General features: G+C 56.1%; 2 protein-coding genes across 3 annotated transcripts in view; one reads left to right on the forward strand and one right to left on the reverse strand.

Moving 5' to 3' along the window:
- MLLT1 (MLLT1 super elongation complex subunit) overlaps positions 1–24893 on the forward strand; it is a 77847-nt gene extending 52954 nt beyond the window's left edge. For both annotated transcript variants that reach the window (XM_081092486.1, XM_081092487.1), the window contains 9 exons: positions 1442–1585; positions 5201–5326; positions 9150–9701; positions 14283–14370; positions 16193–16301; positions 18722–18821; positions 19083–19154; positions 19350–19421; positions 19661–24893. In XM_081092486.1, the coding sequence (XP_080948612.1) occupies positions 1442–1585; positions 5201–5326; positions 9150–9701; positions 14283–14370; positions 16193–16301; positions 18722–18821; positions 19083–19154; positions 19350–19421; positions 19661–19789 (1392 nt within the window). In that variant the 3' untranslated portion in view covers positions 19790–24893. The remainder of the gene's footprint in view (positions 1–1441; positions 1586–5200; positions 5327–9149; positions 9702–14282; positions 14371–16192; positions 16302–18721; positions 18822–19082; positions 19155–19349; positions 19422–19660) is intronic.
- ACSBG2 (acyl-CoA synthetase bubblegum family member 2) overlaps positions 20542–26461 on the reverse strand; it is a gene marked incomplete at both ends in the record, with an annotated part of 59225 nt that continues 53305 nt past the window's right edge. Inside the window, 2 exons of the mRNA XM_081092719.1 lie at positions 20542–20742; positions 24079–24218. Coding sequence (XP_080948845.1) covers positions 20542–20742; positions 24079–24218 — 341 coding nt within the window. The remainder of the gene's footprint in view (positions 20743–24078; positions 24219–26461) is intronic.

The raw sequence follows: 26461 nt of genomic DNA on the forward strand, positions 1-26461 counted from the left end.
GGTGGGGGGTGGGGTGGGAGTGTAAGACAGGAATCCCCAGAACTCCTGCCTCCACCAGCTTCCCAGTTTGGTGGGGAGACATGCCCTTTGTGACAAGTGCAATCCTAAGGGTGGGCATGGGGTAGTGCTGTCAGAGGGGCACCTGCCATGTTTAGGGGCATAACAGTAGCTTACTACAGAGCATCTTTCTCCTCCTTGGCAAGACATTGGGAGACAACTGATGACCTTGGGCCAATGGCTCCGTGGTGTCAAGGCTGTCTACCTGAGACTCTCCTGGCTTTCTCTGCAGTCCTCCCGTGGTTGACGCCACATGGCCAGGCATTGCCTCACAAGGTTGGCAGGAAGAAAGGAGGTGCTGAGACTTTCCCCCTGCACATTACAGTATTTTTGATTTGGGAAGGAATCTACTCACAAATCCACTCCCGGTCTCTGGATTTGCCTGTTCTGGACATTTCATATAAATGGAATCACACCGTGTGGCCTTGTGTGTCTGGATTCTCTCACTGAGTATCATGTTTTCGTTGTTCATCCACATTGTAGCAAGTGTCAGAGCTTTACTCCTTTTTATGGCTGAGTAATATTCCATTGTCTGGACGGACCACTTTGTATTTATCCATTCATCCATCAGTGGACGAACACTGGGTTGTTTCCAGTTTGGGCTGTTGTGAATCATGCTGCTATGGACATAGATGTCAAGTTTTTGTGTGGATATAGGTTTTCATTTATCATAGGTATATATCTAGGAGAGATATATGCATCATCTAATAGGTATTCTATTTTAACATTTTCCCAGATAGTTTTCCAAAGTGATGGCACCATTTTCCATCCTCACTAGCAATGCAGGTATCCAGTTTTTCCTCACCAACATTTATTTTCTGGTTGTTGTTTTTAACAATTGCCATCCTAGTGGTCTGATTTTGATTTGCAATTTCCTAATGATTAGTGACTTTGAACATCTTTTTAGGTGCTTATTGGCAATTTATATATCTTTGGAGAAATTCCCTTCCGGGGAAGGGGTGGGGTAGTAGAACCATGGACCTCAGAGCCTGCAATCAGGTCTCAGCACTGCCACTTAGCAGCTGTATGTCTTTGAGCCCTGGTTTCTCCATTTGTTGGCCAGTACTGAGAGGGCTCAAGGGGCAGTGTGTGCACAGGGGCTATACAAGACATCAGCAAGAATATTTCCATTAACCCTCCAGAAGCATCATTCTTAATGATTTCTGCTTCTGTTGTGGAGACTGCTTTGCTGGGTCCTCTGCAAAGATGAGTTAGTTCATTTTGGGTAACTGGGTGGATGAGAAGTAGGCACACAGAGAGATGTGGAGGCCAAGCAAAGAAAAAAGAAAGGCAGGCTGGCACTGGGGAGCAGGCGTTCACCACTGTCCTGTAGCTGTGTCTCGTCCATCATCTGAAACAGACTTCCTTGTTTTCTTTATTTAAGGAGGAGCCAAGGAAGGTTTGCTTCACCTATGACCTGTTCCTGAACCTGGAGGGCAACCCGCCTGTAAACCACCTGCGCTGTGAGAAGCTTACCTTCAACAACCCCACCGTTGAGTTCCGGTACAAGCTCCTGATGGCTGGCGGGGTGAGTGTGCCGGAGCAGGCCCTGCCCCTGCTCGAACGGATGCATCTTCTCTGTCATGGATCCACCTCTGCTCCCTGAACTGGGAACTTGGTGCTGGGGGCACCTTGGGCTCTCTCAGGCATGTCTCTTCAGCCTTTGGCTGGGCACCTGATACTCAGAGGGGCAGGTTGCACAGGTAGCACCTGGCAGCACTGGATAGGACCCAGGTATCCCGAGTCTGTGCTGGGATGTTGTCAGCTGGGAATAACTAGTTGCTAGTTATCCCTGTAGCTTCCTGGTTGGCTGTGATTAATTAGCATCTTCTTCCATAAAGTAGGGAGAGGGTGGGGGAAGGAATGGGTGTGAGACCAGCCTGTCAGTGTGGCGAGGCGCTGGAGCCAGCTTTTAACCGGATTGGCAAGGCTGTGCTGGAGCCCCATCACCTGGGGAAATAGCAGTGGCTCTCTGCAGGGTCCTTGATGATGCGTGCCACCTGGCAGTTCTGTCCTTGTGAGGCCAGATGAAGGTGTCAGCTCTCAGAACCTAGGTCTCGAGTGAGTCGTGTGGCCAGCGATCTTGGTGTGATGGCAGAGTGCCAGGAGCATGTGTCAGCTCTTGGAGAATGGGGGTGGGGTGCTTGGTGCTGATGGATGATTGGCTGTGGAGGAGGCAAGACGCTTGGCTGCAGGCTGGACTGTGTGTGCCGAGGGAGGTGGCAGGCTGAGGACACAGGATATCCCAAAGCCACCTGTTAGTGAACATTTGCCTTGCTGCCAGCGGTGCCTGCAGTGGAGGATTCAGGTCCAGGTCATGAGAGAATGTGTGTAAGTGTGTGTGTGGCAGGCCCACCTCCCCAGTGAATACAAGGAGTTTGGGCTGAATTTCTTTGGGCCTAGGGAGAAGTCCTTTTCTCTTCATTTAATTTAGTTGTCTTTTATTTAAAAAAATGAAAGGAGTTATTTATTTATTTCAGAAAATTTGAGTAATTTCTTCCACGTTCCTAACAAAAGATTAGTCTGGGATTTGGACCTAGCATGTGATTGCTAATGGAGGTTAGTAACAGAACAGGGGGCGTTGGAATCTATTGACACAGACACTTGTCTGGAAGTTTGCCTGGGAGTTCTAAAAGAACCAAGGAAGTGGGGAGGAGTTCCCAGGTTCAGCATCCTCTTCAGCTCTGCCTCTCTACCTTATTTTCCAAAGTATTTCCCCGAGGTGTTACACAAAGGTTCTAAAGTCACATCTCGGGGAGACAGACAGTCAGTCAGCATTCCATGGGCCTCTGAGAGCTCCAGGACCAAGGGACCATCCCCCTGCATCAGGTTTTCTTTGCTCTGAAGAGATGAAGGCTTACTATGCATCATCTAACCCTATAAAACGGGAGGGGCAGGGGAGGAGGAGGAGGAGGCATGAGGCATTGAGGGAGAGAGGTTGGGATGGCAGGTCCGCCTTGCAGTTGGGGAAGGGCCAGCCCAGGAGAGAGGAAGGGAGAGGAGGCCCTTGGGTGCTGGTGTGGTGGTCTCTGGGGGCACTTTTCATCCTTGCTGAGGGCTGCCCAGAGAGCTGGTTGTCTCGTTAGGAACTTTCTTTCTTGCCCTTTGGGGCTTGCTCTGGGCTGATAGCAGAACAGTGTTCTCGGGTCTTAGGAGCAGCCTGGGAGCTTTATGGGACAGCTGCTCCCGAGACCTGAGCTGTGGCCCTTGTGTCAGCCAGTCTGGAGCTCGGAGAGTTCCCAGTGGGGCTGGCATTTACCATCTGGTGGCAAATGACCACAGACCCATCTGTGTTGACATTTGCTGGAAGAACGGGAGGACCATGCGATCTGTGAGTTGGTGAAAACTGTCTCTGTATCGCCCTCCGGGGGCCGTGAGCTCTGTGGTTCCTCACGGGCGGGTCAGATGCTTCCTCAGTGGTGGCCGGAGCGGCCAGACGGCCAGACGGCCAGAGGCCAGCCCCGCTTGCCCCCTCAGCATCGTATTTCATCCTTTGCCCCGTCAGCTGCGAGGGCCTGTATTTCCATCGAGTGAGATGCGTCCTCATGAAGCCCCGTCCTGCAGGTGGAAGTAGATTCATTTATTCACTTAACATTTTTTTTCTGAAAGATCGTTAAAGAAGGAGAGAAAGATGCAAGGCCTTCACTACATTGCCTTGGCATAGCATCAGGATAGGATGTTCCTGTGAAGGAGAGAAGAGAAATGAAAACAAAGGAAAAAGGCACCGTCTTCAAGGGAATGGACTCAGACCTCTGAGGGACCTGTCTGTTCTCCCGGGTTAGGCTGTCGCTTCTCTAACCTTGTGCATTGTCCTTGCTGGCCTTAGAGTGTGGTTATTTCCCAAGACCTGGTGATCCTCAGCCATGCTGGCCCAGGCCAGGCAGGTTCTGGGCGCTGGATTATAGTGAGACGGGCCCTGATGGGCAACTCGGCCTCGGGCCTCACTGCCTCAGAGTCGGGGTGGGGGCTGGAGCGGCACGAAAGGCTCCGCTGCCCTCCTTTCAACCCGGTGTCCCCGTGACCATGACTGGGCATGACATCAGCCTCCTCAGATGAAAGGTTGAGCTTGTCAAGAATCCTAGGTGCTCAAGGTTATTAAAGCTAAATCAATCCTTCCTTCCTTCCTTCCTTCCTTCCTTCCTTCCTTCCTTCCTTCCTTCCTTCCTCCCTTCCTCCCTCCCTCCCTCCCTCCCCCCCTCCCTCCCTCCCTCCCCCCCTCCCTCCCTCCTTCCCTCCTTCCCTTCCTTTCTTTCTGTTTGTCTTTCTTTCCATGATCTTTATTCTTTTGTTCTGTTTTGTTGCCATCTGGAAGGCTCCCTCTGAGTGGTAGTGTGAACTTCTAGTGTCTATATTTTGAGAACTTGCCCTCGGGTTTTCTCTCCCTTGAGCAGGTGCCACAGGAGCCTCACTGGACCTGGGCAGGTGTTACCAGGAGCACCTCTTGGCAGGAGCCCAGATCCTTCCTCCTAGTAGTTAACAAAGGCAGAGCTCGTGTCCCTCTCCTGCAGGCTCCAGTGAGGTGGCTTTGGCAGAGAACTGGGCCTGCCCCCGTGCAATTTCCTCTTGCCTTGGCTTCGCTACTCGCTCCCTGTTTCAGTCAACTTCATTCACCTGAGAGTGGAGGAGTGAGGCTCCCCCAGGAGATGCGGGACCCGGTGAAGTCATGACACACATGTCCCACAGAAGTTGCTTTCTCCGCCACATGCCTTCCCAGAGGGGTGTCTGCCTGGCTTCTCACCTTTATGCTTCTGGTCTTTCTTAACTGCAGCATGCAGGCCGCTTTGGCCACAGCTGCCTCCTTGTGCTTCTCACACAAATTGCCAGTCTTGGTGCCAGTCTTTTAGCATGGTGCCCTCCTCCCTGAGACTGTGCCAACTGCACCTGGACCCAGCCATCCTGGGACCCTGCTTCTCTTTGCTCTCCACCACGAGCCTGCTTCGCTCTGAGCACTCAGCAGCCAGACCTTCAGGAAATGCCGTGGACTCTTTGGGAAAGTGACACTCAGGCTCTCCCTGGCTCCCTCCCCCAGAAGGAAGCTTGGACACCTCTAGCTGCACTCCCACAAGCCAACTTCCTCTTACCCATCGGATTTCCAGCTTGCCTCCTTGCTCATTGATAACATCTGTCTCTTCTTTATCACTAGGTGATGGTAATGCCCGAAGGAGCAGAAACGGTGTCCAGGCCCAGTCCTGACTACCCCATGTTACCCACAATTCCACTCTCTGCCTTCTCTGACCCCAAGAAGACCAAACCATCCCACGGCTCCAAGGTTAGTGAGGTGGAAGGCCCAGTCACATGGGAGCACTGGGGCCCAGCAGAGGGTCCTGGGCTCAGGGTGCTCCCTCTGCAGAGCTGGGCTCGGTCCCTTGGCATCTTTCTCTTGGAGCTCTCTGTGCTCCCTGTGGCTGCTCTCTGCCACTTAGTCAGAAGGGTCGGCCCCTCCGGGGGTGCATAGAACAGCCTGGTAATCATAGGCTCTTCACCCTGTTCCTCTTGAGGCCAGAGAGCCTGCCCTGTCCTCCCTCCTCCCTCAGAGTCAGTGGGCTTAGGACCACTCAGACAGAACCCCAGGCTAGTCTCACATGGTTGGGAGCCATGAACAGAGTGTCCACTGCAGCTATCACTGTCTACCTTCTCGGGTCTCCTGAGTGCAGCCAGGACACTTCGTCCATCAGGGCTGGTGCTTTCTCCGGGGCCTGTTCCAGGTTTGGCTTCTTTCTTTGGCAAACCTCCACAGAGAAAGCTTATTTGCGGGAAGAGCCAGGTAGAATCATGTGGGTGAGCGAGCTGATTTTCCCTAAGAAGAAACGCTTTATCATCCTCTCTCAGCCCCATCAGGTGAGTGGCATTCTGTCTTCCTGAGACCACTCTCTGAATCGTCCCGGAGTGGCTGCCAGAGCCCTTCTGGTGGTGTCATGATGTACACATAATCTCCTGAGTGTTCGTCCCATTCCCCCGCAGCCGCCTACACAGCTCCGTGTCCCGGAGGCCAAGTTTCATCTGGCTCTCAGGGCAGCTGCTTGTCTTTCTGCCACCGACCCCACAAGTTTATCCACTTCTCAACTTTGCATTTTTCTCATTTCGCTCATCTGTTGGGTGTTGTGGGCCTGGGGCATCCCACATGGGACAGCTTGAATTCTCAGGCCAAATTACAGCCTTATTCATCAGCAGTGCTGGACGAGAGCGACATTACCCAGGCAGAGTCTTTCTGGCACTTTCCCCAGGCCAGTGAGTCTCTGAAATCCTCATCCGACTTAAGCCCTTAAGTATGGAGCGCAGTCTGAAGGTCGTCCCCATGCCAACCTTCTGGCCCATCTTTCCTGAGCCTCATGGACATCAAATGGAAGAGAACTTTTTGCTAGAGATCTTGGCAGTTTCTCTTTCAGCCACTCAGTTGTCTGGAAGTCCATGCAACCTAGGAAGGGTAGAAATTGTCATTTCTTCTGTATGTGTCATTTGTCAACCAAAACCTCATGAAGAGATGCCCTGCAGGTAGTGAGGACACTCTGGTGGCCAATGGAGTTGCATCTGTTGGAGTTGCTCATGTCCTCTCTCACTGGAATGTCTTTGTGACCACCCCAGGGGTTCCCAGGCCAGATGGGCATATCTGCTAGGCTCAGAGGCCTGTAGGCAGGGTCCCTGGTCTCCACCTCTCCGTGTCCCAGAAACTTTCTTCAGCCACATGGGTGGTATATTTTAGGGGGCTCTTTTGTGGGTTTCTCAGGCAGCACAAGGCAGATTCTTCTCTGCTGCAAGCCCCCTCTGCCTGTTGTCCTCCCTTCTGAGCCGTTAGCCTCACCTGCTCTTCCAGGAGGGTAGAACCTGTGTGCTAACCTCTTCCTCCAGATGAGGACCTCCCTTTGGGTACTGGCTGTACCACCCAGATTGGTTCTCTGCTGCCTAGACCCAAAGAGCCTGATTGCCAGGTCTCCTGCTCCAGACAGAGGAGACTGAGCGGGAAGGGCTTGGTCATGCAAGGCCTTGCTTGTCAGGGTCCCCAGCCTGGAGGCCGCTGGAGAGCCTGGCTTTTGGAGCCCTAGGCAGATTGGTCACTGGTGATCTGTCCCCACCTCATGTCTCCGCAGAGGATAGCATGGAAGGCAGGAGCTGGATGGAGCCTCCGGGCAGAGCGGTGGGGCTCCTGAAGGCTCATATTTTGAGGATGGTATTCCTTTTAGTCCCCACCTCACAGCATCCCTGGACTTCCATACCTGTAGCTTCTCCCTGCCTGACATCAGACAGTTGGTCTGGATGACCTTTCTCCAAAACTTGGTTCTTAGACATTTTGCTTCATTGATGGCTTTGAGAGCGTGACTGTGAACGATCACATTACTCTCGGAACTCCGTGTGGTTTCAGGGAGCCTGCTCTCCAGCACCTGTGCAGACCCCCAGGTAAAGAGCCGCTGCTAGGAAGGCCCTACTTGCTGGGCAGACTCTGGGCGGCAGTGGAGGCTTGTCCAACCCCAGGTCTGGGGGACCCGGTGGGAACTGTGCTGAGGCCTTTGACAGATGTTTATTAAGTGTGCTTTTGCCCTGCCTGTTTGGGCTGGGGCCGACTCCTATAGCCTGGGGTGTGTATAGATATTTCGAGAAGAGGCTGGTATCACATATGAGGTCTGCTTCTTGCCTCCCTCCTCAGGGGAGCCAATTGTTGGAGAGAGGAGTCCCCAGGGACTGACCCCATTCCACACACCAGCCCCAAGGGAGATGCCCTTTTAGATGGTCAGCTGGGGCTTGTGTTATGAGTACCCCTTCCCATTGCCCTGGAGACAGAAGAGCCAGGTCCAGGGCACAGGGGCTGATGTTTCTCCAGGGAGGCAGCAGGAGCCTATGGCCACACAAGGCTGTCCCTGAACTTTTGACACTGATGTGGGTTATGGATTTGCAAGAAGACAGTGAACAAGTATTATCTGAGGTGGTCAAGACTGTGCCGCCTGTCCTTGTAGCTCTTTATTGTGAGAGTCTGTCAGGTGGGCTGGGAGAGCAGGAAGTAGAGGCCCTGCTGCTAGGCGTTTAGCTGGCTCACCCATTCTCTTAGCACATAGGGTGAGCTGGTAAAGTGTGGCTGCCTCGGGTGGTGTATGCCACTCTCAGGGTCTGGCTGCTGTTGATTTCCTGGTGAGCTTTGATCTGGAGAGCCGCTGAGCCCAACTGTGCATCTGGCTGACTGAGTTGGGGGCAGAGCCCTTGGCAGCTGGGCACCTGTTAAGCAACCCAGGACATGTGGGATGATGAAGGGGTTTGACAGGCAGGAAGCAAACAAGGTGTCAGGCAAGGCTTCTACCCAAAGGGTACGCTAGCTGTTGGTGGGGTGGCTGCAGCCGCCATGATTGAATGCTTGCTGTCAGCCAGGCCCCTGCACCATCGCTGGCGAGGTAGGTGGTCTTACCCTTGTTCAGAGGAAGTGTGGGCACACAGGGTTGGTGTCCCCTGGCCCAGCTTTCCCAGCAGCCTGGAGCAGGGCTGCTTTCTGCCTCTGTCCCTAGCCAGAGTTCCATGACCTGGCTGATCCACCCTGAACCCTCTGAGTTTCCCAGGAACTGTACACATTATAGAAAAGCTGTCCAGGTGGCTTCAGTTCTGTCAGGAGTCGTTGGTCCTGTGCAGCGCCCTGAACCCAGCAGCCACTCAATGAGTGCTGACTGTGGATCAAAGAACCATTATGCCTGGCAGGTCGCCCTGCTTTGGGGCGACCAGGCAGGAGGCTTAGTGGTAGGGACAGAAAGGGGCCTGTCTGCTAGCGCCCCCAGTGAGAGCTGCGAGGTGTCCGAGCTGGAGGGGGTCTGTGTATCTGTCTTTCTTTGCCTGACTCGCTGTGTTGTTCCTGAATCCCTCAGGGAATGTCAGTTCAATTCAGAGGGGAGTCTTAGCCTGCAGTTGCCGGGGACCTGCTGACACTTCCTAGTAGTTTAAAGGGACAGCTCCATTTAAAAATCTCACCTGCTGCCTTACTTCTTTGCTTTTTGGAAGATTTTCTCTAGCTGAGTCTGAATCCAAGTGTATTATACTTTGTAAGGGTTAGGGACAGTGGAGCAGGGCGGCCTGAGATGCCGTTTGACTGTGTCTTTCTCCCTTCCCACCCGACATTGCAGGATGCCAGCAGGGAGAGCGGCAAGGCCTGCAAGGCCCATAAGACAGCCAAGGAGCACCGGGAGCGGCCGCGCAAAGACTCGGAGAGCAAAGGCCCCTCCAAGGAGCCAGAGCGTGAGCAGGCCCGGAGTGCCAAGGATGCCTCACGGAAGCTGGTTGAGGGCCGGCCACCCAAGGAGGAGAAGGCCCCGCCACCCAAGGCTGCATTTAAGGAGCCTAAGATGGCCCTGAAGGAGACCAAACTGGAGAGCCTGTCCCCCAAGGGTGGTCCCCCCCCACCACCACCATCTAAGTCTTCCAGCAAGCGGCCAGCTACCACTGACTCACCCAAGCCCAGTGCCAAAAAGCAGAAGAAGAGCAGCTCCAAGGGGTCCAGGAGCGCCCCTAGCACTTCGCCCCGCACCTCATCCTCCTTCTCGGACAAAAAGTCGGCCAAGGACAAGGGCAGCACCAAAGTGGAGAAGATCAAGGCTGAGAATGAGCCCCGGGAGATCAAAAAGCCCCCAGAGGTGGAGGAGTCCAACTCGGAGGATGAGGCCTCCTTCAAGACAGAGGTGAGGTGCCCTTTGCCCCATCAATCCCTCATCCTCTTTTCTGGCTCTTTGAACCCCCTGTCCTTATCAGCTTTTCTGACTTTTTGCCATTGAAAGCCTTGTTAGCCCAAACGTTAGACGGGGGGATTGGGATCTCAGCCCCAGAGCTCCCACTTGCTCTTTGTAGCTTTGGGCATACCTGAGCACCTCACTAAGCCTCAGTTTCCCCTTCTGTCAAGGATGATAAAGCCTAACTATAAAATCTCTGTGGAAATGGTGCTTAGGAAGGATGGTTCTGGTAGAACATGATGGTCTGGTACCTGGGTTCCGAGCTCTTTACCGTGGAAGCCCCTTGCATGGCCCAGGGTCTTGGTGGCCAGTTGGGGATCAGGGTGGGTGATTGTGTCTTACTGTTGTCCCTTCCTCAGCCACCACATAGTTGGTCTGGAAGCTTAATGCTGGCTCCATTCCCAGATGGCCATTGGAGTCCGAGGGCCCACCACCCCTGCCACCCATCCGCTGCTGCTCATGCAGCGTAGACACAGGGATCTTGAATCAGCAAGACTTGTCTTCTAAGCATGGGCCAGTACCCCTCTCGCTGTGAGAGGCTCTGGGCTCCTGCAACAGTGTTTCCAGTGGTTCTCTGAAGATGGCTGTGAGAGACCCCTTGAATCCCAGAGGAGCACATAGCCAGGCTGCTGACTGGGTGGCCAGACCTCACTGGGGCCTTGGAGGGTGATATCATCTCTGAGACTGTGTTTGGCATCTGGTGGTCAGAGAACAGCTGCCTGAGTGATGGTCGAATGGATGAATGGGTGGATAAATGAGGAGTGACCCCCTTACCTGAGGCACCGCCCCCATGCCTGGTGACCTGTGCTGTTTCCAGATCTCCATTCACTCCCAGAGGCTGAAGTCTGCCTGCAGCATTGCTGCTGGGGTGCCGGGTGCCGGTCCATGCTTGCTGTTTCAAGGGACCTGGCATATATGGCATACTGTTCTAAATATGTTTGCTCACCTTCTAGGCACTATGTGTTTTAACCAAGGTCGCCTCTCTGAGAAAGGTTGTTTCCCCAGGTAGGGATTTTCCCCTGAAGTTAGGGAGGGAATAAAACCTCTTAACTAAGTGCCAGGTGGGTAATTAATCACTTTAACTACGAACAATCATGCTTAAGCTACATAATCTTTACTCCCTGGAATGGAGATAAGAAACGCCCTAACCTTTGAAATAGAGATTGATAGGATTGGAATCAACTGGTATAAATACAGATGAAAGAAGACAGAAAGAGAGACAGAAATTGGCACAGAACCTACACAGAACGTTCTCTAGAGACAGAAGAACTTCGCTGGAGAGATCATGGCAAAAGATCCTGGACAGAAACTGGCCTCAGAACCTAGAGACAGAACCTAGCGAGAGAACATGGCAAAAGATCCTGGACTGAACCTGACTACAGAAATTGGCAAGAGAACCTGACTAGAACCTGGTGACTGAACCTGGCTGGAGAACCTGGACAGAACCTGGCTGGAGAACCTAGCGAGGGAACATGGCTATAGAACCTGGCTGGAGAACCTGGAGAACCTGGCTGGAGAACCTAGCAAGAGACCATGGACACAGAACCTGGCTGGAGATCCTAAACAGAACTTCGCTGGAGATCCAGACCAGAACTTGGCTGGAGATCCTGGCTAGGCTGCTGATCAACTGAACGCTGTCTCCGTGTCATTCCTTCTTCGCCGACTCCGTCCACACCTTTGGGGACCCCTGGATCCTCTGGGGTTGGACCCCGGCACTGGGGCTCCACTGGGGCTTTGAAAGTGGCTCCGGAGATGAAGCTAGAGCTGTTTTGTGTCAGCAACACCATGTCATGAGCATGTGGCTTCCAGGGGTACTCCGTTGGAGGCAACAGCATTGGGGGTGACGATTTGGTCCATGGGTCACTGTACCCACTGGCTTAGGGACATGGGACCAATGCTGCACACCCAGCACTCCTCACAGCCAGGAGACAATGAGACTAAGGTGGCCAGACTTGGAACATCTCTTATTTAGAAGTCTCCTGGCCATTCAGGGCCATTTCAGTATCCTGCTCAGCTGCTGCAGGTTCTTTGGGTGCTCAACAGAGAGCTCTGACATTGCAGGGAACCTGAGTTGCCGCCTCCTGCTTAGCCGAGAGGGGGTTGAGGGGCTCCTTGTCTGAGTCCCTGGGCCAAGCCCCCAGCTCCTCCAACTGCTTCTCTGTGGTCTCTTTGGCCCGCAGGGTCCTTTTCAGTTAGGGGCCAGGAGTGCTGAGAGTCCGCTGGCCCCTCTGGCCCCTGCTGGACATGGCATGTGGCTGAGCAGCGGCACTCAGCAGCAGCACTCAGGACTCCTTGTGGGCTTTCAGATGCGCACCTCTAGGCCCTTTGGGCTGAAATTATTTCTGCCCCTTGGATTTGTGTGGAAAGAAAAGGGGCAGTGCATCTGAAGTCGGCGGACTTGCTTGCCACCCCTCACCCCACACAGGTGCTGGAGCCACCTCTCATGGCTCCTACTTCCCCATCCTGCAGCCCTGAGCCTACACACTGGGTGGCCGCCACCTGGGTCCAGCTCCCGCCTTGGCCCTGCTTCTGTGTCCGCCTTACAGAACCTGCTGCTCATGTCCTCTGCCCAGGGGGTCTGTCCATATTCTCTGCCCCAGATGGCAGAGGCACAATGGGCATTGGCCACCATGTGGGGCCGCAGGGCAGCTTTTAAAGAAAAAATATTTTTTTAATGATTTCAGAGATAGAAACATCAATGATGATAGATTCATTGATTGGCTGCCTCCTGCATGCCCCACACTAGGGATCGAGCCCACAACCCAGGCATGTGCCCTGACCAGGAATCAAACCGTGACCTCCTCATTCATAGGTTGATGCTTACCCACTGAGCCACTCTGGCTGGGCTGCAAGGCAGCTTTTACAGATGGGGGAAACTGAGGTTTAAAGCCAGGGCGGCCTTGGCCAGTTGGTGACAAACCCAGGGTCAGAACCAGGACCCCTGAACCAGAATAAGAACTCAGGTCTGAATGCTAGAGGGCCACTTGTCCGCAGGCCCATGGCTGAGATTTGGGGGTGTCACACTGGTCTGTCACAGTGGGCAGTGGTTGATGGTAATCTAGGATTCTCCGATGTGAAGGCATGTGTGTGGGGGTGGGGGTGGGGGGGGTGCTGTCAGCAGATGCCTGGAGCAGGTGGTTTAGGCCGAGGTAAACTCTAAAGAAGAGGCCCCTTAACTCTTCAGGTGACAGTGTTCTGTCCCTAGGTGGCCTGATTATTCTCTGAGTCTATTGAGTGAGCAAAGACTTGTGCCTTCCTAGGTCCCCTCTGCAGCCTGGGAGCTGCCCTCAGCCCTCAGCCCCCCAGACCATCAGGAGGGACTTTCCTGATCCCTTGGGGGTCCGGGACTCCTTTCCTAGGGTTTCCTCTCACATGACACATGGCAGGACTAGGCAAATGCTGTTAGGTGCCTCTGCCTGTTTCCTGGTCCCTTCTCTTGAAAAGGGGAGGTGCCCAGAGGTGGCTGGTCCCAGCGCTCAAGGTGTTCCGTTTTTCCAGATGGTCCTCCCCAAAGCAAGAGGGCTAGACAAGCCCCAGCCTGAGGGCAGCTTGCTGGGGGTGAGGCAGCCTCCCAGGTGTGTGGGGTGCTCTGGGCCAGGGTAGACTCTTGGAGCTGTGAACTTTGCCCTTCTGCCCTTCAGAGTCTGTGCCGTAGACCCATGGCTTGCTCTGTTATGTGCACCTTCAGAACTGCCTGTTGGCAGAAACTAAGGCCCCTGTTCTAGCTTAGCGCTCCATGCAGCAAGGCCAGAGGCCCCTTCCCTGAAGGGATCTGAAGTGACCAGTTCCTTTACACCCAGGGAGGTGCAACCCCCAGTCATCTTACCCCATGTGTCCTAGGGCCTAGGGTGGAAGGTTGCAGGAAGAAGTGGGGGATGTGACCTGGTTGAGTCCACCCTGTCCCCTACTGCTTGTCAGGTGGCACATTCATCATTACCTCAGGGCACGTGGTGGGTGATGGCAGCACGGGGCAGGGAGACAAGCAGACAGCTTTTTGTCATCACTCAGCGTCGGGACTGGCTGTGGGGAAACAAGGGGCAGAATGAGAAGCTGGGTCTCTGCACTCACCGTTCCTGTTCCAGATCTTTTCTCTGTTCCCTGTGGCGTCATAGGAGGAAGGCAGGGCCCACAAACAGATGTGCTCCCCAACACCCAGCCCCCTTTCATGGACAGCTTGGTTCCCTGTCCTCCTGCTGAGGTGCATGGGAAAACCAGTGACTTGTTGAGAGCTTCTCCTGGAACTACTAGAAATTTAAAGATCCTCAGTGAGAAAAGATGGGCAAACTGGTGGTGTCCTGGGGCTGGGTGCCTACGGACTCAGGAAGCCATGTTCTCCGGAGTGTGTTCAGGGGTCCTCCCGTGTGCCGTGAGCCTGGCACCTTTGTCACCTTTTGAGTGCGTATCTGGGGAAAGACTCAGCTGGGGGTCATTGCTGCGAGGGCGCATTTCTTGTCCACTCCTTTTCCTTGGACTGAAAGGTTATTCTTGTCTTCTCTCCCCACTGTCCCACCCCACTCCCGTTTTGGGGTGAAGTCTGCCCAGTCGAGCCCATCCAACTCCAGCTCCAGCTCTGACTCCAGTTCAGATTCGGATTTTGAGCCATCTCAGAACCACAGTCAAGGTGGGTGATGACAAAGGAAAGACAGGATGTTTCTGTGGCTTACTGCTGTGGGGAGAGCCTGACTCCACCTGGCTGGTGGGGTTCTAGGTTTGTTATCCAATCACAGGGACTTACAAGCAGTTTCCCGTAACTTCTATGGGGACTCACTCCATGCCTGAGCTTCAGCTGCTGCCACTGCCAGAAAAACCCACTGGTGCCTTACCCCCAGGGAGGGGGTGATGAGGAGAGCCTAGAGTGAGGGGGAAGGTGGAGATGATGGGGGAGGCTGGGGTGAGGGAAGTGAGGGATGGAGGGCAGGGCAAGAGCCGTGGGCCTGAGCTGAACACCCTGGGCGCATTTCTTCAGTATACTACTGCTTACCCAGACTGGGCTCCCAGATATCCACATTCGTAGGTTGTAGAACTTAAGGAAGTGTATAAAAAGAAAAGCAGAACAGTTCACCTGACTGCTAGCCGGGTGTGGGATATGTCACTCCTGGTGACCTACTTCTGAGCCTCAGGACACACTGTCTGTATGATGAGGGCTTGGCGATGTGCTGATGAGGTGCTGGTGCTTGCGGGCCAATGGAGAGCAGCCCATTTGGGCTTTCTGATTTGGGCCCTATCCATAGCCAGACTCCCTCCTCGCCAGCTCTCCCAGAGGGAGGCAGGCATCAGTTCCTTTGCCAGCCCTCCCACCCTGTCCCATTAGAGGACAGCTCCTGGATCAGGGCAGGAATGCTCTGCTCCTGCAGTGGGTCTGGCTGGCACTCAGCAGTCTGCATTTCTGCCCTTTCCCTGCAGGACCCCTGCGAATGGAGAGGCCTTTGTGGGGGGAGAGGGCATAAAGCCCACTTGGCTGTCCCAGATCAGGGAGGGCCTTCCTCAGGTGCCTGGACACTCCCAGCCTGCAGGACGCAGGTGTGAGAGGGGGCATGAAATCCGCCAGCCCTGCCGACCCTGCTACTCACCCGCAAACCGGAAGCAATTCTTCTGGTGGATTGGGCCGACGGTCTCCTCCCCACACAGCCTGGAGTCCTTTTTCTTGGGTTGCAGAAAGCTGGAGGAGGAGAGTGTATTGGGAGAGAGGCGGGTATTTCTGACCTGGAATGTAGATATGCAGTCTCTGAGGGGGCCTGGGGGATGGGTGCAGGAAGTGAACACTCTCTCCAACCGTTCTTATCTATGGGGAAGGGAGGGGGAATCTGCTGAAGTGGGATCATGTGACCAAGGTAATTGAGGGCTTTGTGTCCCTCTGTTGCCTTGGTAACAGGAATATAAACCAAAGATGCCTCTGTAGGGGACTGGAACCGGGTGCTCTGGAGAAAGGGGAGGACGGTGGGCTGGGAACAGCGGAGGGGGTTGCTGAGGCACTGGGCAGGCCTGAGTAGGGGCACAGGCTGGTGAGGCATCCTGTGGCCCCAGGCTCTGGCTGCCTTGCCCTCCCGGCAAGGCTGGCTGGTCCCGACTCCAGGCAGAGGCTCTGATCTCAGCACTGGGAGCAGAAGAAGGGTGCTCTTTGGCTTTGGCAATGGAAGGGCCTTGTGATTCTGCCTCGGGCCAGGGTCCAGAGGCCTGCGAGCAGGGCCAGGAAGGTAGGGGTGTGGGGAAGCCAGAGGGTCCTTTAGGTAGAGGGTAGCCTTGGGGACAGTCTTTGGAGATGAGTGGTAGGCCCCACATGGCCAAGAGGGGCTTCTACGTGGATTTGTGTGGGTGCTTTTTGGGGGATTGTGGTATCAATAAGCTCATGTGGCCCTGGAAGTGAGGGGACCCTGCAGGGACCCAGGCAGAGTCCTAAACCCCTCCTTCTTTATCTCTCCTCCCTTCCTTGCCACCCTCCCCAGGACCCCTGCGCTCCATGGTGGAGGACCTGCAATCTGAGGAGTCCGACGAAGATGACTCTTCATCAGGCGAGGAGGCTGCCGGCAAGACAAATGCAGGGAGGGATTCCAGGTGCCTGGGCCAGTGGGGGTTGGGGGGTAGGTGGGGGACCCTGGCAGCTCTACTGGGCTTGTGGGGCCTTGAGGAGGTGAGGCTAGGACAGAAGTATTCCTGGGGCGCAAGTAGAGGAAGCATTAGAGCCTGCTGGACAGCGCTCTGCCTGGGGCTCACACAGTCTCTCCTGTTATCTGAAGTGGAGGGGTCTTCCTTCCTCCTGTCATAGAAAGGTGTGGGCTACCTGGCGGGAAGGGGTGGGATGTTGAGGGGGAGAAGTTCAGGCACCATTTGAGAAGCGGGGAAAGGCTGTGCCCAGTAGCCCTAGGGCCAGCCCTGCTCTGAAGCAGGAGTTGGGGTTGGGGTGGGGGGTGGGCTGGTTCCTCTGTTCTCGGGTCTTGAGATCTTTTTCCCTTCCCTACGTGTGTGGCATAGGTGAGGACAGACTCTGAGAAATGTCCTGTGGACACCCCCAGACCCTTAGAGCGCGCCCTTTGAGGATGGCTATGCATTCTCAGCCTCTTGCTGAGAGCAAATGCCAACCTGATTCCAGGCCCAAGGAAGGGGCAGACACAGGGGTCAAGGAGCCCAGTCGGGCCCAGATTCAGCACCTCCTCCAGGACTCAGCAACTCATTAAGCCAGGCCAGTCACCCGGTCTACACCCACCAGCACAGGGACGCCTAACAGGTGATTGCAGGCAGTCTGTGTCAGTCTAGCTGAGTAAGCCCATCATCCTGAGAGTGTGGCTGTGGAGGCTTTGTGGCGACTTAGCTGGGGAGGGGCCCAAGGAGACTGCCTGTCTCCCAGGACAGGATTAACGGCCACAGCTCCTGCCTCTTTGGTGCTGACGGCATTCGGGGTGGACTCCTGCCGGACACCAGGTGCAGCGGTGCGGGGACCGACTGTGTGGAAGCATGCTGCGTGTCCTTCTGCAGGACAGACACGGGAGGCCTGGGTGGGGCTTCCCTGGGTGCCGAGGGAGCCGGACATCTGTTTTCAGGGAACGGGCCACACAGACCTTGCATCGGCGCTGCAGCTGGTTGGGAGGAGCTAGCCAAGTCCCATTCCATCCTGTTCTGCTCTCTGGGGGGGCCCACAGTCTGCATGGCCTCCAGCTGCCCCTGGTGGACCTGGGAAGAGGGGGACGCGAGGGGGTGTGCAGAGCAGTGGGGCCAAGCCTGGGTCTGGCTGATGTGGTAGTGTCACCTGGGCATCAAGGAGTCACCACCTGCCTTCCCCACTGGAGTGACTCAACTGGGAAGTGGGGGAGAGAGAGGTCTGGGTCCCAGGAGAGCAGACGCCCCGAGGCCTGCTGCTTACAGTGGAAGAAGTGTACCCGAGTAAATGGACAGCCTTGACCTTGGGAGGAATAAGACAGGAGCCCCTGAAGCCCAGGCTCCACGCTACGTCCCTGGCACTGCTTTCACAGTGAGGTGTCTTAGGTAGAAGGGGGCAGGCAGGGCTTCCGGTGCTGCAGATATGGAGGAGCAGTTGTCGGGCTCCTCTGTGCTGGATCAAGCCCACAATGTCTGTGAGGGACTGGGATCCCAGTGGGGGCCTCTCCCTAAGGAGGCCCCCAGAGGAGCAGGCCATTCCTAGCTAGGGGGCGGGGCTGGAGAGGAATTCGCTACCTCTACAGCCTCTCACTGTGCTGTGAGAAATTCTGGAAAAAGCTGAAAGGACTGAACCAACCTGTGCTATCTAGACTGAGACCATGAGAGAGCATTATGACTCTAAAGAGAGGCTTTCCAGTTCCAGCCAGCCTGGGCGTTTGCACTTTTATTAACCACACCCTTGCCTCCTAAGATAGTGGTGACCATGTGTCGCTGTGCGTCCACTCCTCCCCTGTGCACTCCTCCCGGGACCTCACTTTACAGGTGCGGAAATGGAGGCGGAGGTTGAGGACTCGCCCAGGGCCCTGCCTCCCAGGAGGTTTGAGGTTGAGCCACCTCCAGACACATTGTCTTCGGGGCTCCAAGGGCTCCACCCAGATGGGAACACCTCGATGTCACTGAGGAAGGCTGGCATCCAAAGTGCTCAGGCTAAGGTGGAAACTGTGTTCCCTTCAGTGCATGTGCAGGCTGCCCCCTGGCCGCAGGAGTAGCAGGAGGACATGTGAAGGGGCAGAACCCAGCACCATGCCCCATCCTTCCAGCTGCAGGGTGTCCCATCTGGTGTGCTGGCCCTGGGAGACCTGCATCACGGGGACGTGTCTCTTAGCGTGCACACCTGTGGCTCTGGGTTTTTTCCCCTTTGAGGTGGCTTCGGCACATTCTTTTTTAAGTCTGTAATGGCTGCCTAGAGACAGGTGAGGTTTAGGGGCAGCCCTCTTTGCCCACAGGGAGGGTGTCCCATTGTCAGGTGAGTCTGAGTCAGGCATAGGTCTTGCAGCAGCAGGGTGGCGGAGGCCTGACAGTGCATCGTGTTCCTTGTTCAGGTTGAGCTTCAGTGATAGCGACAGTGACAACAGTGCTGACTCCTGCCTCCCCAGCCGAGAGCCCCCTGCCCCCAAGAAGCCACCCCCACCCAACAGCAAGGTGAGTCCAGAGGGCATTGGTGGGCAGGTTGCCATCACATTCTAGAGGCAGGGCTGAGGGCCGGGCCATTATTGGTCCTGGGCCTGGGGTTGTCCACGGGTCCCAGGCAGAGAGAGGCTCTGCTCCCCATGATGGGCTTCCCTTAGAGTTGGAAGCCAGAGGAAGGAGGGCAGGTGGGCCTGGGGAGGTGGGAGAGCCTTTGGAGGCTGCGGAAGAGGCATGGGGAAGAGCTGAGAGCACAGACCTGGGTTTGTCCTGCAGGGGTCAGGCCGGAGGAGCCCCGAATCCTGCAGCAAGTCTGAGAAGATCCTCAAGAGGGGCACCTATGACAAGGTGGAGGGTTCGGGAGGGGTGGGGGTAACCCCGGGGCTCCACAGCTGGATGGGTCAGCCCAGGTGTGCTGAGGTGCTGGCCTCAGCAGCATCAGACCAACTTCTGTCCCGGGTCCCCAGCTGTGATGGGCTTCCTCAGGGCTGGGCAGTTGGAAGGGCTGAGGCCACCTGCTGAGTGCCTGTCTGCCACCCCCAGGCCTACACAGATGAACTGGTGGAGCTGCACCGGAGGCTGATGGCCCTGCGGGAGCGCAACGTGCTGCAGCAGGTACTAGGACGGAGCCCGCCCTGCCCTCGGTTCTGCTGAGGACACAGGTTATCACACATGAGTCCCTGGGACAGGGGGTGCCTCTAAGGCCTGCAGGCTGCTAGAACCCCTGGCTGCATCCCCAAGGAGCCTCCTTCTCCTCCTCCTCTTCCTCCTCTTCCTTGGGGGTCTGCTGGAGGGTGGGGGTCATCCCAGCCCAACCTCCTATCTCCTGAAGCCACCTTGCCACCTCCTTCCAGATTGTGAACCTCATCGAGGAGACTGGCCACTTCAATGTCACCAACACCACCTTTGACTTTGACCTCTTCTCCCTGGATGAGACCACCGTGCGTAAGCTGCAGAGCTACCTGGAGGCCGTGGCCACATGACCCTGGGCCAGATGCCGGGCCCCTATCATCGGGGTCCCGGGAGGCCACATCCGGACCCCGCCTGCCTTTCTCTCTCTCGACTCACTCGCCCGCAGCACTGCCTTAGTGACCGCCCTGTCCTCGGCCCTCATGGCCAGCTGCACTTTCCTCGTTGGCTCCCGGCCTGCCCTCCCCACCAGCTCACCGGGAGCCCTGGGGCCGAGGGGGCCCGGCGGGCGCTGCTGCTGCTCCCTGATATTCAGGGGCCATCACCTGGGTTCCCCTTGTGTTGAAGGCAGCACTGGGCCTCATTCCTGTATCGGGGAAGAAATGTGCCCGGCGGTGGGAGCCCTGCTCCATGGTGGGATGCGGGGCCTGGGTGTCACTGGCCAGGCCTCTCCAAACGGTTCAGACACACCGCACCCCAGGACCTCAGAGGATCCAGCTGCTCCAGGCCAGGCCTTGGCTCGTCCTCCATGTGAGCCGGATGCAGCCCCGCTCTTGGCTCTCACTGTGCTGGGGCTCCATGCTGTATATTGTCTCTCTGTTATGTATGTATGTGTGCACTGTAGGTACCAGAGCGGTTTCCGGGTGTGCATTTCTGTGGCAGCAGTGCACGTGGGGGGTGGGGGTAAGGTGGGACTTTAGGTTAAGATGTCTCCACTGGTCTTGTCATTGGACTAGAGGCCGAGCTGGAGTGCCCACTGGCTTTCTCCAAGCGCAGGGAGGATCCCCCTCAGTGGTACCAGGGCGCCTTGTCCTCCTCCTGGGACTCAAAAGGCACAGTCCGGGCCTGTGAACACTACGATGGAGCAGTAGGTCCTCAGGCGCCTAGTCAGACTGACAGCCGTCTCCAGGAGCAGACCTCCCAGCTCCAGCAGCTGCAGGCCACCACTTGTAATGGTGCCCCGGGCCTCGGCCTCTCCTTTCTTCCATAGGATCCTCTTCCTCCTCTCTGTTATCGAGTCTTCAAACTTTGAAAAAAATGAGCTTTTGCCAAATAAGACGATAGTTTGTGGAGTATTTTCAAGGAGCGTGAGGACTCAGAGCCAGCTCCTCTTGCCTGGGCCCCGCCGGTGGCAGGCCCTCCCGGGCACTCCTGTCTCTCTCTGTTTGGGCTTAGCCCTCCGACACCTGCCGTTCACACTCGTCCAGAGTCCCGAGACTCAATTCCTCGAAGGCCTGAGATTCTCCAAGGTCCAGGCCGGTTCCTCCTCCCTCTGGCCCACCTTCCAGGGTCAGAATGCCCTTATGGAGTCAGCCCACCTTGGGTGGGGCTCCTGATAGCCTGTTTGCTCAGCCTCTATTCTCCCAGACCTTGACTCAAGGCCCCTCCAGTTCCCCCCAACTTTTGCCCTAAACAACATGAGGGGAAAAGGACTGGGGCCCAGAGATGGGCTCACCTCCCTCCAGCCCACTGTCAGCCCCTCCCCCCGGTTCCCGAGTTCTGCTGTGGGTGACCCTTCCCTGGGACCCCTGATGCTCATGTCTGTGCTCCGATTCCGTCTGTCAGGCAGACCTTGAACACTCCCGGGTGATCCCCACCTCCAAGGCTTCCATGAATTCCAGCCTTCCTGGTGAGGTCCCCAGAACTCTCGGGGGAAGCCCGAGAACGTTACAGGAAACCATCGTGACTCCTCGCCGTTCACTCAGATTCTCTCCTGACCCCACTGCCTTGAGGCATTGAGAAGAGGTCAGGCCTGCGTGGCAGGCCCCATGCTGTCACCATCCCCTTCTCCTGCCAGGCCAGCAATACTCCAACGTGGGTGCCATTCTTCTCTGGAAACTCCAAGACATTGGATGGAGGAACTGGCTGACGTGGGCTGCTCGAAGGGCAGCAGCTCCCTGGCCCTCTGTGCAGAGGCTGCCAGGGGTCACAGGCAGGAGCCTCAGCTCAAGGGCACTAGTCTTTCTGAGGATCTGCTGGAAAGGGCTGCAGGCTTCACACGGCTGCCAAGGCAGCCCTCTGCTTTGGAGCCCGGCTCTCTGGCGCACCCTCAGTGTCAGCAGCATCTGGCCCTTTCTGCTGTTTCCAGGGCCTTCGGAAGCACCGACCCATTTCTCAGTTACCTCCTCTGGCCAGAAGGCCTCCAGTGCTGTCCTCTGGAGCTGCTCTGGGCCCAGTGCTGGCCCGTGACCACCTGATGGACATGCCAGGTAGCCAGGGCTCTGACCATAGCATTCCCAGCTGCTCCCCTACTTACCCCCCAGCTGCCTGGCAGCTGGGCCCACAAGGGCTCTGGGGACGCTTCCATAGGAAGGGGCAGGCACTTTGTGATTGCCGCGTGTTTAGTGTTAAGCCCCCTGCCCCCAGTGCGAATCTGTGTTTTGCTGTCTCCTGAACAAAATGTAAACCAACACCTGAAAGCAAAAGGTATCGAATACCTTTCTTACCCGTCAGGGTTTTTACCAAGATTGTGTCTCACTAGGAACTAGGACACTTATCAGCCTGAGACCAACTCCTGGATAAAAGGAATCAGGAGAATTGTGTTTGTAATAAGTCACAGGATTGTTTCTGTCCTGGATTTTAAACTTTTTTGTTAAATTGTGAAATTATGGAGGAATTTTATAGGAAAAAAAAGTGAAATAAAGTCAGATGGGAAAGCAGACCTATGAGTCTGTTTGGTTCCTCCTGTTTTGGAGTTGGTGGGTGGGGGAGACACCAAATACCGTGGGGCCGTTTGTCCCCTCTTCTTGTTCTAGAGCCAGGAAGAGCTGAGAGGGTTGGGGCCAAGCCTGGGAGGCAGCAGGAGGGAGCAGGCGAGGATGAGCAGGTTGGCCTCCTGGAGGACTAGAGATAGTGCCACCAGAAATCCAGGAGGGACAAGATGGCAGAGAACTTGGTCTTGGGTCTTGCTGTTGATGTTGTGTTCTTTCCTGGATGCTGGCAGCAAGGTTTGGGTTTAAAAAAGCAAGCCTGACTCCAGAAGATGGATGGATGGATGGATGGGAATATGGAAGGGTGGGTGGATGGATAGGTGGATGATAGAAAGCTAGACAGAGGGGAAATGTGGGCAAAGACACCCTTTGCTGGATGCTGGGCTGCCACCTGCTAGTGTGTGTATGGTGTGTTTTGCCAGGCTCAGTCCCGTTGGGGCATGCAGGAGGCAGCCATGGTCACTGGGTCTCATCGTAAATGATGTCAGACAGCTAGTGGATGGGCTCGAGCTGCTGGCAGAGTGATGGCGTCACTAGTCATTTGTCCCGAGGCTCTCCTGTGTCTGCGTTGATCTGGCATGTTGTTTAGGGATGAGGGGTCAGGTAGCTCCTGGCCCACCCACCAGCGACCTCAAGCTCAGCTCCCTGGACCAGGAGTTCACCCTCATCAATCATGTCACCCTCACCTTGCCTCTGGGGGCCCAGGAGCCCCATCTCCAGGATTCAGAGGAGAAAACAACAGAGGCTCATCTGTGAGAGACTAGAGGCCAGGTGGCCGGACTCGGGTCCATCTGCCGGCCCCTGCCACAGGCTTGCCCCCACCTCCGGTAGCTGCACTGCGTGGCCAGTGCCTCTCTTCTCCCAGCCTCCATTTCCCCAGGACAGCAGCCCCCATCTCAGATTGCCATGAGGCTCACAGACAGCCCTGAGGTGCCTTCCGCATGAGCAGGGCACACGGGGACGTCATCCTGGCCCACCCGCACGACGTGGTGAACACTGGGGTTACTTCTTCACCCGCTGCTCAGCGGGGTTCGGATTGTGCCTGGAAATCTTCGTCACCCTGGCTCTTGTGGAGGCGCGGCGCAGAGGGTACTGTCCCAGGGCAGCACCCTTTGCAGGGGCTCCCGAAGCCCCTCGCAGCCCAGAGATACCAGAAATGAGCCACAGCAGACAAAGGCACCTCCTCCTCCAAGCTGGACGTCAGCCCTGCCTCTTCCTCGTGGTGAGCACAACCGGGACCACTGTCCACGCAGCCCTGCCAGGTCGGCCAGAGGCAGAGAGGCTCCGGCCCTGTCCTCAGCCCTGGCGTTGCCCAGACGGCGAGGAGTGTGTCAGTGTTCAGGAAGCCGGCCTCCGTGTGCATCCAGCCCTGGAGATCAGCCTTCTCCTGGGTGGTCTCCTCAGGGAGGTGCCCCATGAAGATGTTCCAGCTCCAAGTGTGGGTGCCAGGGAGAGAGAGATCCCCACAGCTGGGGGCAGTGGGCAGGGAGGGCCCGGCCAAGCGCAGAGCCCTCTTCTCCCGTCCACACAACTGCAGATCCTAGGCCTTCCTAGTCTATTGGCTCCTAGAGTCCCTCCGATCCAAAGAAGGGGGCAGACAGGAAAGGAAACAGGTCATGGACTCCCAGGGCCAGGGAGCCTGCCAACCCCACCTCGGAGCCAGGCTCTCGGGGCACATGGATGCGCCACACCCAGCCCCTGGCCACCCGGAGATCACAGATGAGCACATGGGGACAAGGCAAGCCATGGATACACTTGGCACCTTTGGGGCAGAACTGGTGGTTGAAGGCGTCTGGGCAGAGTAGGGAGAACAGTTAATTCAACACAGGTGAGAACGAGGGGTCTACCACTCTGCTTATCTCCATGGAACGGGAGCTTCCTAGCAAGGTACCTGGACAGCAACCCGCACCTGGCTTCCCCGCCTCCCCGAGGGTGGAGACTCCAGGTAGGGCCTCAGAGCTGGTCCCGCCAACACCCAGGACACACCCCCTGCATGGACTGAATTGTGTCTCCCCAAACTCCCATGTGAAGCCCTAATCCCCAGTGAGATGGCATTTGGAGGTGATTCGGTTTAGATGAAATTCTGAGGATGGGGTCCTTACAATGGGCTAGGTGCCCTTTAAGGAGACACAGAGAGTGGGACGACACAGGGAGGACGCATGGCTGCTCCCCATCAGGAAGAGGGCCTCATGGGGAACTGGACAGGCGGCAGGCACCTTGATCCCAGACCTCCAGCCCCCAGAACTGAGACACACACACTGTGGCTTACGTGCCCCCGGTCTGGTATTTTGTGTCAAGTCCACGCTAAGAACTATTACTGAGGGCAGGGACCAGGCTGGTCTTGCTGCCCAGCCCCTAGCACAGCACAAGCTCCACATTCCCACTCAGATGTGCCCTGAAGGAATGAACAAATGGCCTAAGGCAGCCGTGGGCAAACTACGGCCCGCGGGCCGGATCCAGCCCGTTTGAAATGAATAAAACTAAAAAAAAAAAAAAAAAGACCGTACCCTTTTATGTAATGATGTTTACTTTGAATTTATATTAGTTCACACAAACACTCCATCCATGCTTTTGTTCCGGCCCTCCGGCCCAGTTTAAGAACCCATTGTGGTCCTCGGGTCAAAAAGTTTGCCCACCCCTGGCCTAAGGGATGGATGGGACACTGAGTGGCTTCTTATGTGGATGGTTTCCCACTTGCTAACCCCACTGGCCTGGAGCTGTGTGGTCTTGTGTGGACCGACCTGGGAGCGGAGAGCGCTGTCTGGCTGCTTAGCCCCTAGGCCCCACGCAGGAGGGATGTCTGACCTGGGTTCTCGGCTGTAACCCCAGCACCCGGGACCCTGCCAGCAGGCCGTGACCACTCAGCACGCATCCCACGTAGAACGGGCTCCCTAGAGAGCATCGCTGGTCTCAGGATGGAGACTGAGTGTCAGCACCCGCCAGGCACACTGGCCAGGGCACTGCTTCCTGCAGCCTGCCTGCCCCTTTCCCTCTGCCCGGCTGCAGGGGGTGGGGGTGGGGGTTAAGGAGACCCCAAGGTGAGGAAGTGCTTTGTGATTGGCTCCTTGTCCTGTCTCTGCTGAAAGGTGCAATCTCCCCAAAGCTAACATGGCTCTAAGGGTGGTGACAGACGCTCCTTGACCAAATGCTGCTCAGGCTCCTCTGAGCTGCCTTCACTGGGGCTTCACTGGCTAGAAGAACTGCAGGCTGTCAGCACAAACTACGTTATCCCCAGCCTGCGCGCGCACGTGTACACACACACACACACACACACACACACACACACACGAGGCCTGAGCCAACATCAGCACAAGGCCACATTTCCAGGGTGATCCCACCCCTTAAGTTCCTGCCTGAGAAAGCTCCGTGCTGCCAGGAGAGTTTAGTATTTGTTCCAACCAAACAAAACCTGGGCTGGCCCGATGGGCCCCAGACCCCTGCTAGAGCAGCTGCTTTACAGTTTGCAGTGATAAGCACTTCCTCTGCCCTTTGAGATGCAAAGCTCAACCCTACCCCTACCCCCACCCCAGAACTGCCTCCTCAGGGCCTGAGAGGGCGGCTGTGGGTGCTGAGCTTCCCTCCTCCCAGGTCACCACAGGGCTCCTTGCTCTAACCGACACCACACCACGGTCACAAACACCAGATGAGCGCTAGTTAATGAACCCAGAGGGCCTGGTTACCTTGACAAGCCACCCCCCTTCCGGTTTTTGTGAATTTCCACTTTCTCAGCTGCTCAAATCCCACCCACTCTTCCCACTCCCTCATCCTCCCTGGGCAGTGCCCAGTCACCTCTGCCCAATGGGAAGTAAAGCTCAGCTCACTCCGGACCTCTCCCTGCTGCAACAGTGTGAATAAAACCTGCCAGGTCGCGTTAACTAGTGTCAGGCTTTCTCTTTGCCCGTGGTCACACTTTGAGAGGAGAGCCTTTGGCGTTCAGAGGATTGAGGCTCAGGGAGAAAGCCAGCGCATCGGAAGGGCCATGACCTGTTCCAGGTCCCCCAACTCATCCGTTCCCCCAGCACAGGCTGAATCCCA

This window comes from Myotis nattereri (assembly GCF_964212035.1).
Source record: "Myotis nattereri genome assembly, chromosome: 5".
Lineage (NCBI taxonomy): Eukaryota > Metazoa > Chordata > Mammalia > Chiroptera > Vespertilionidae > Myotis > Myotis nattereri.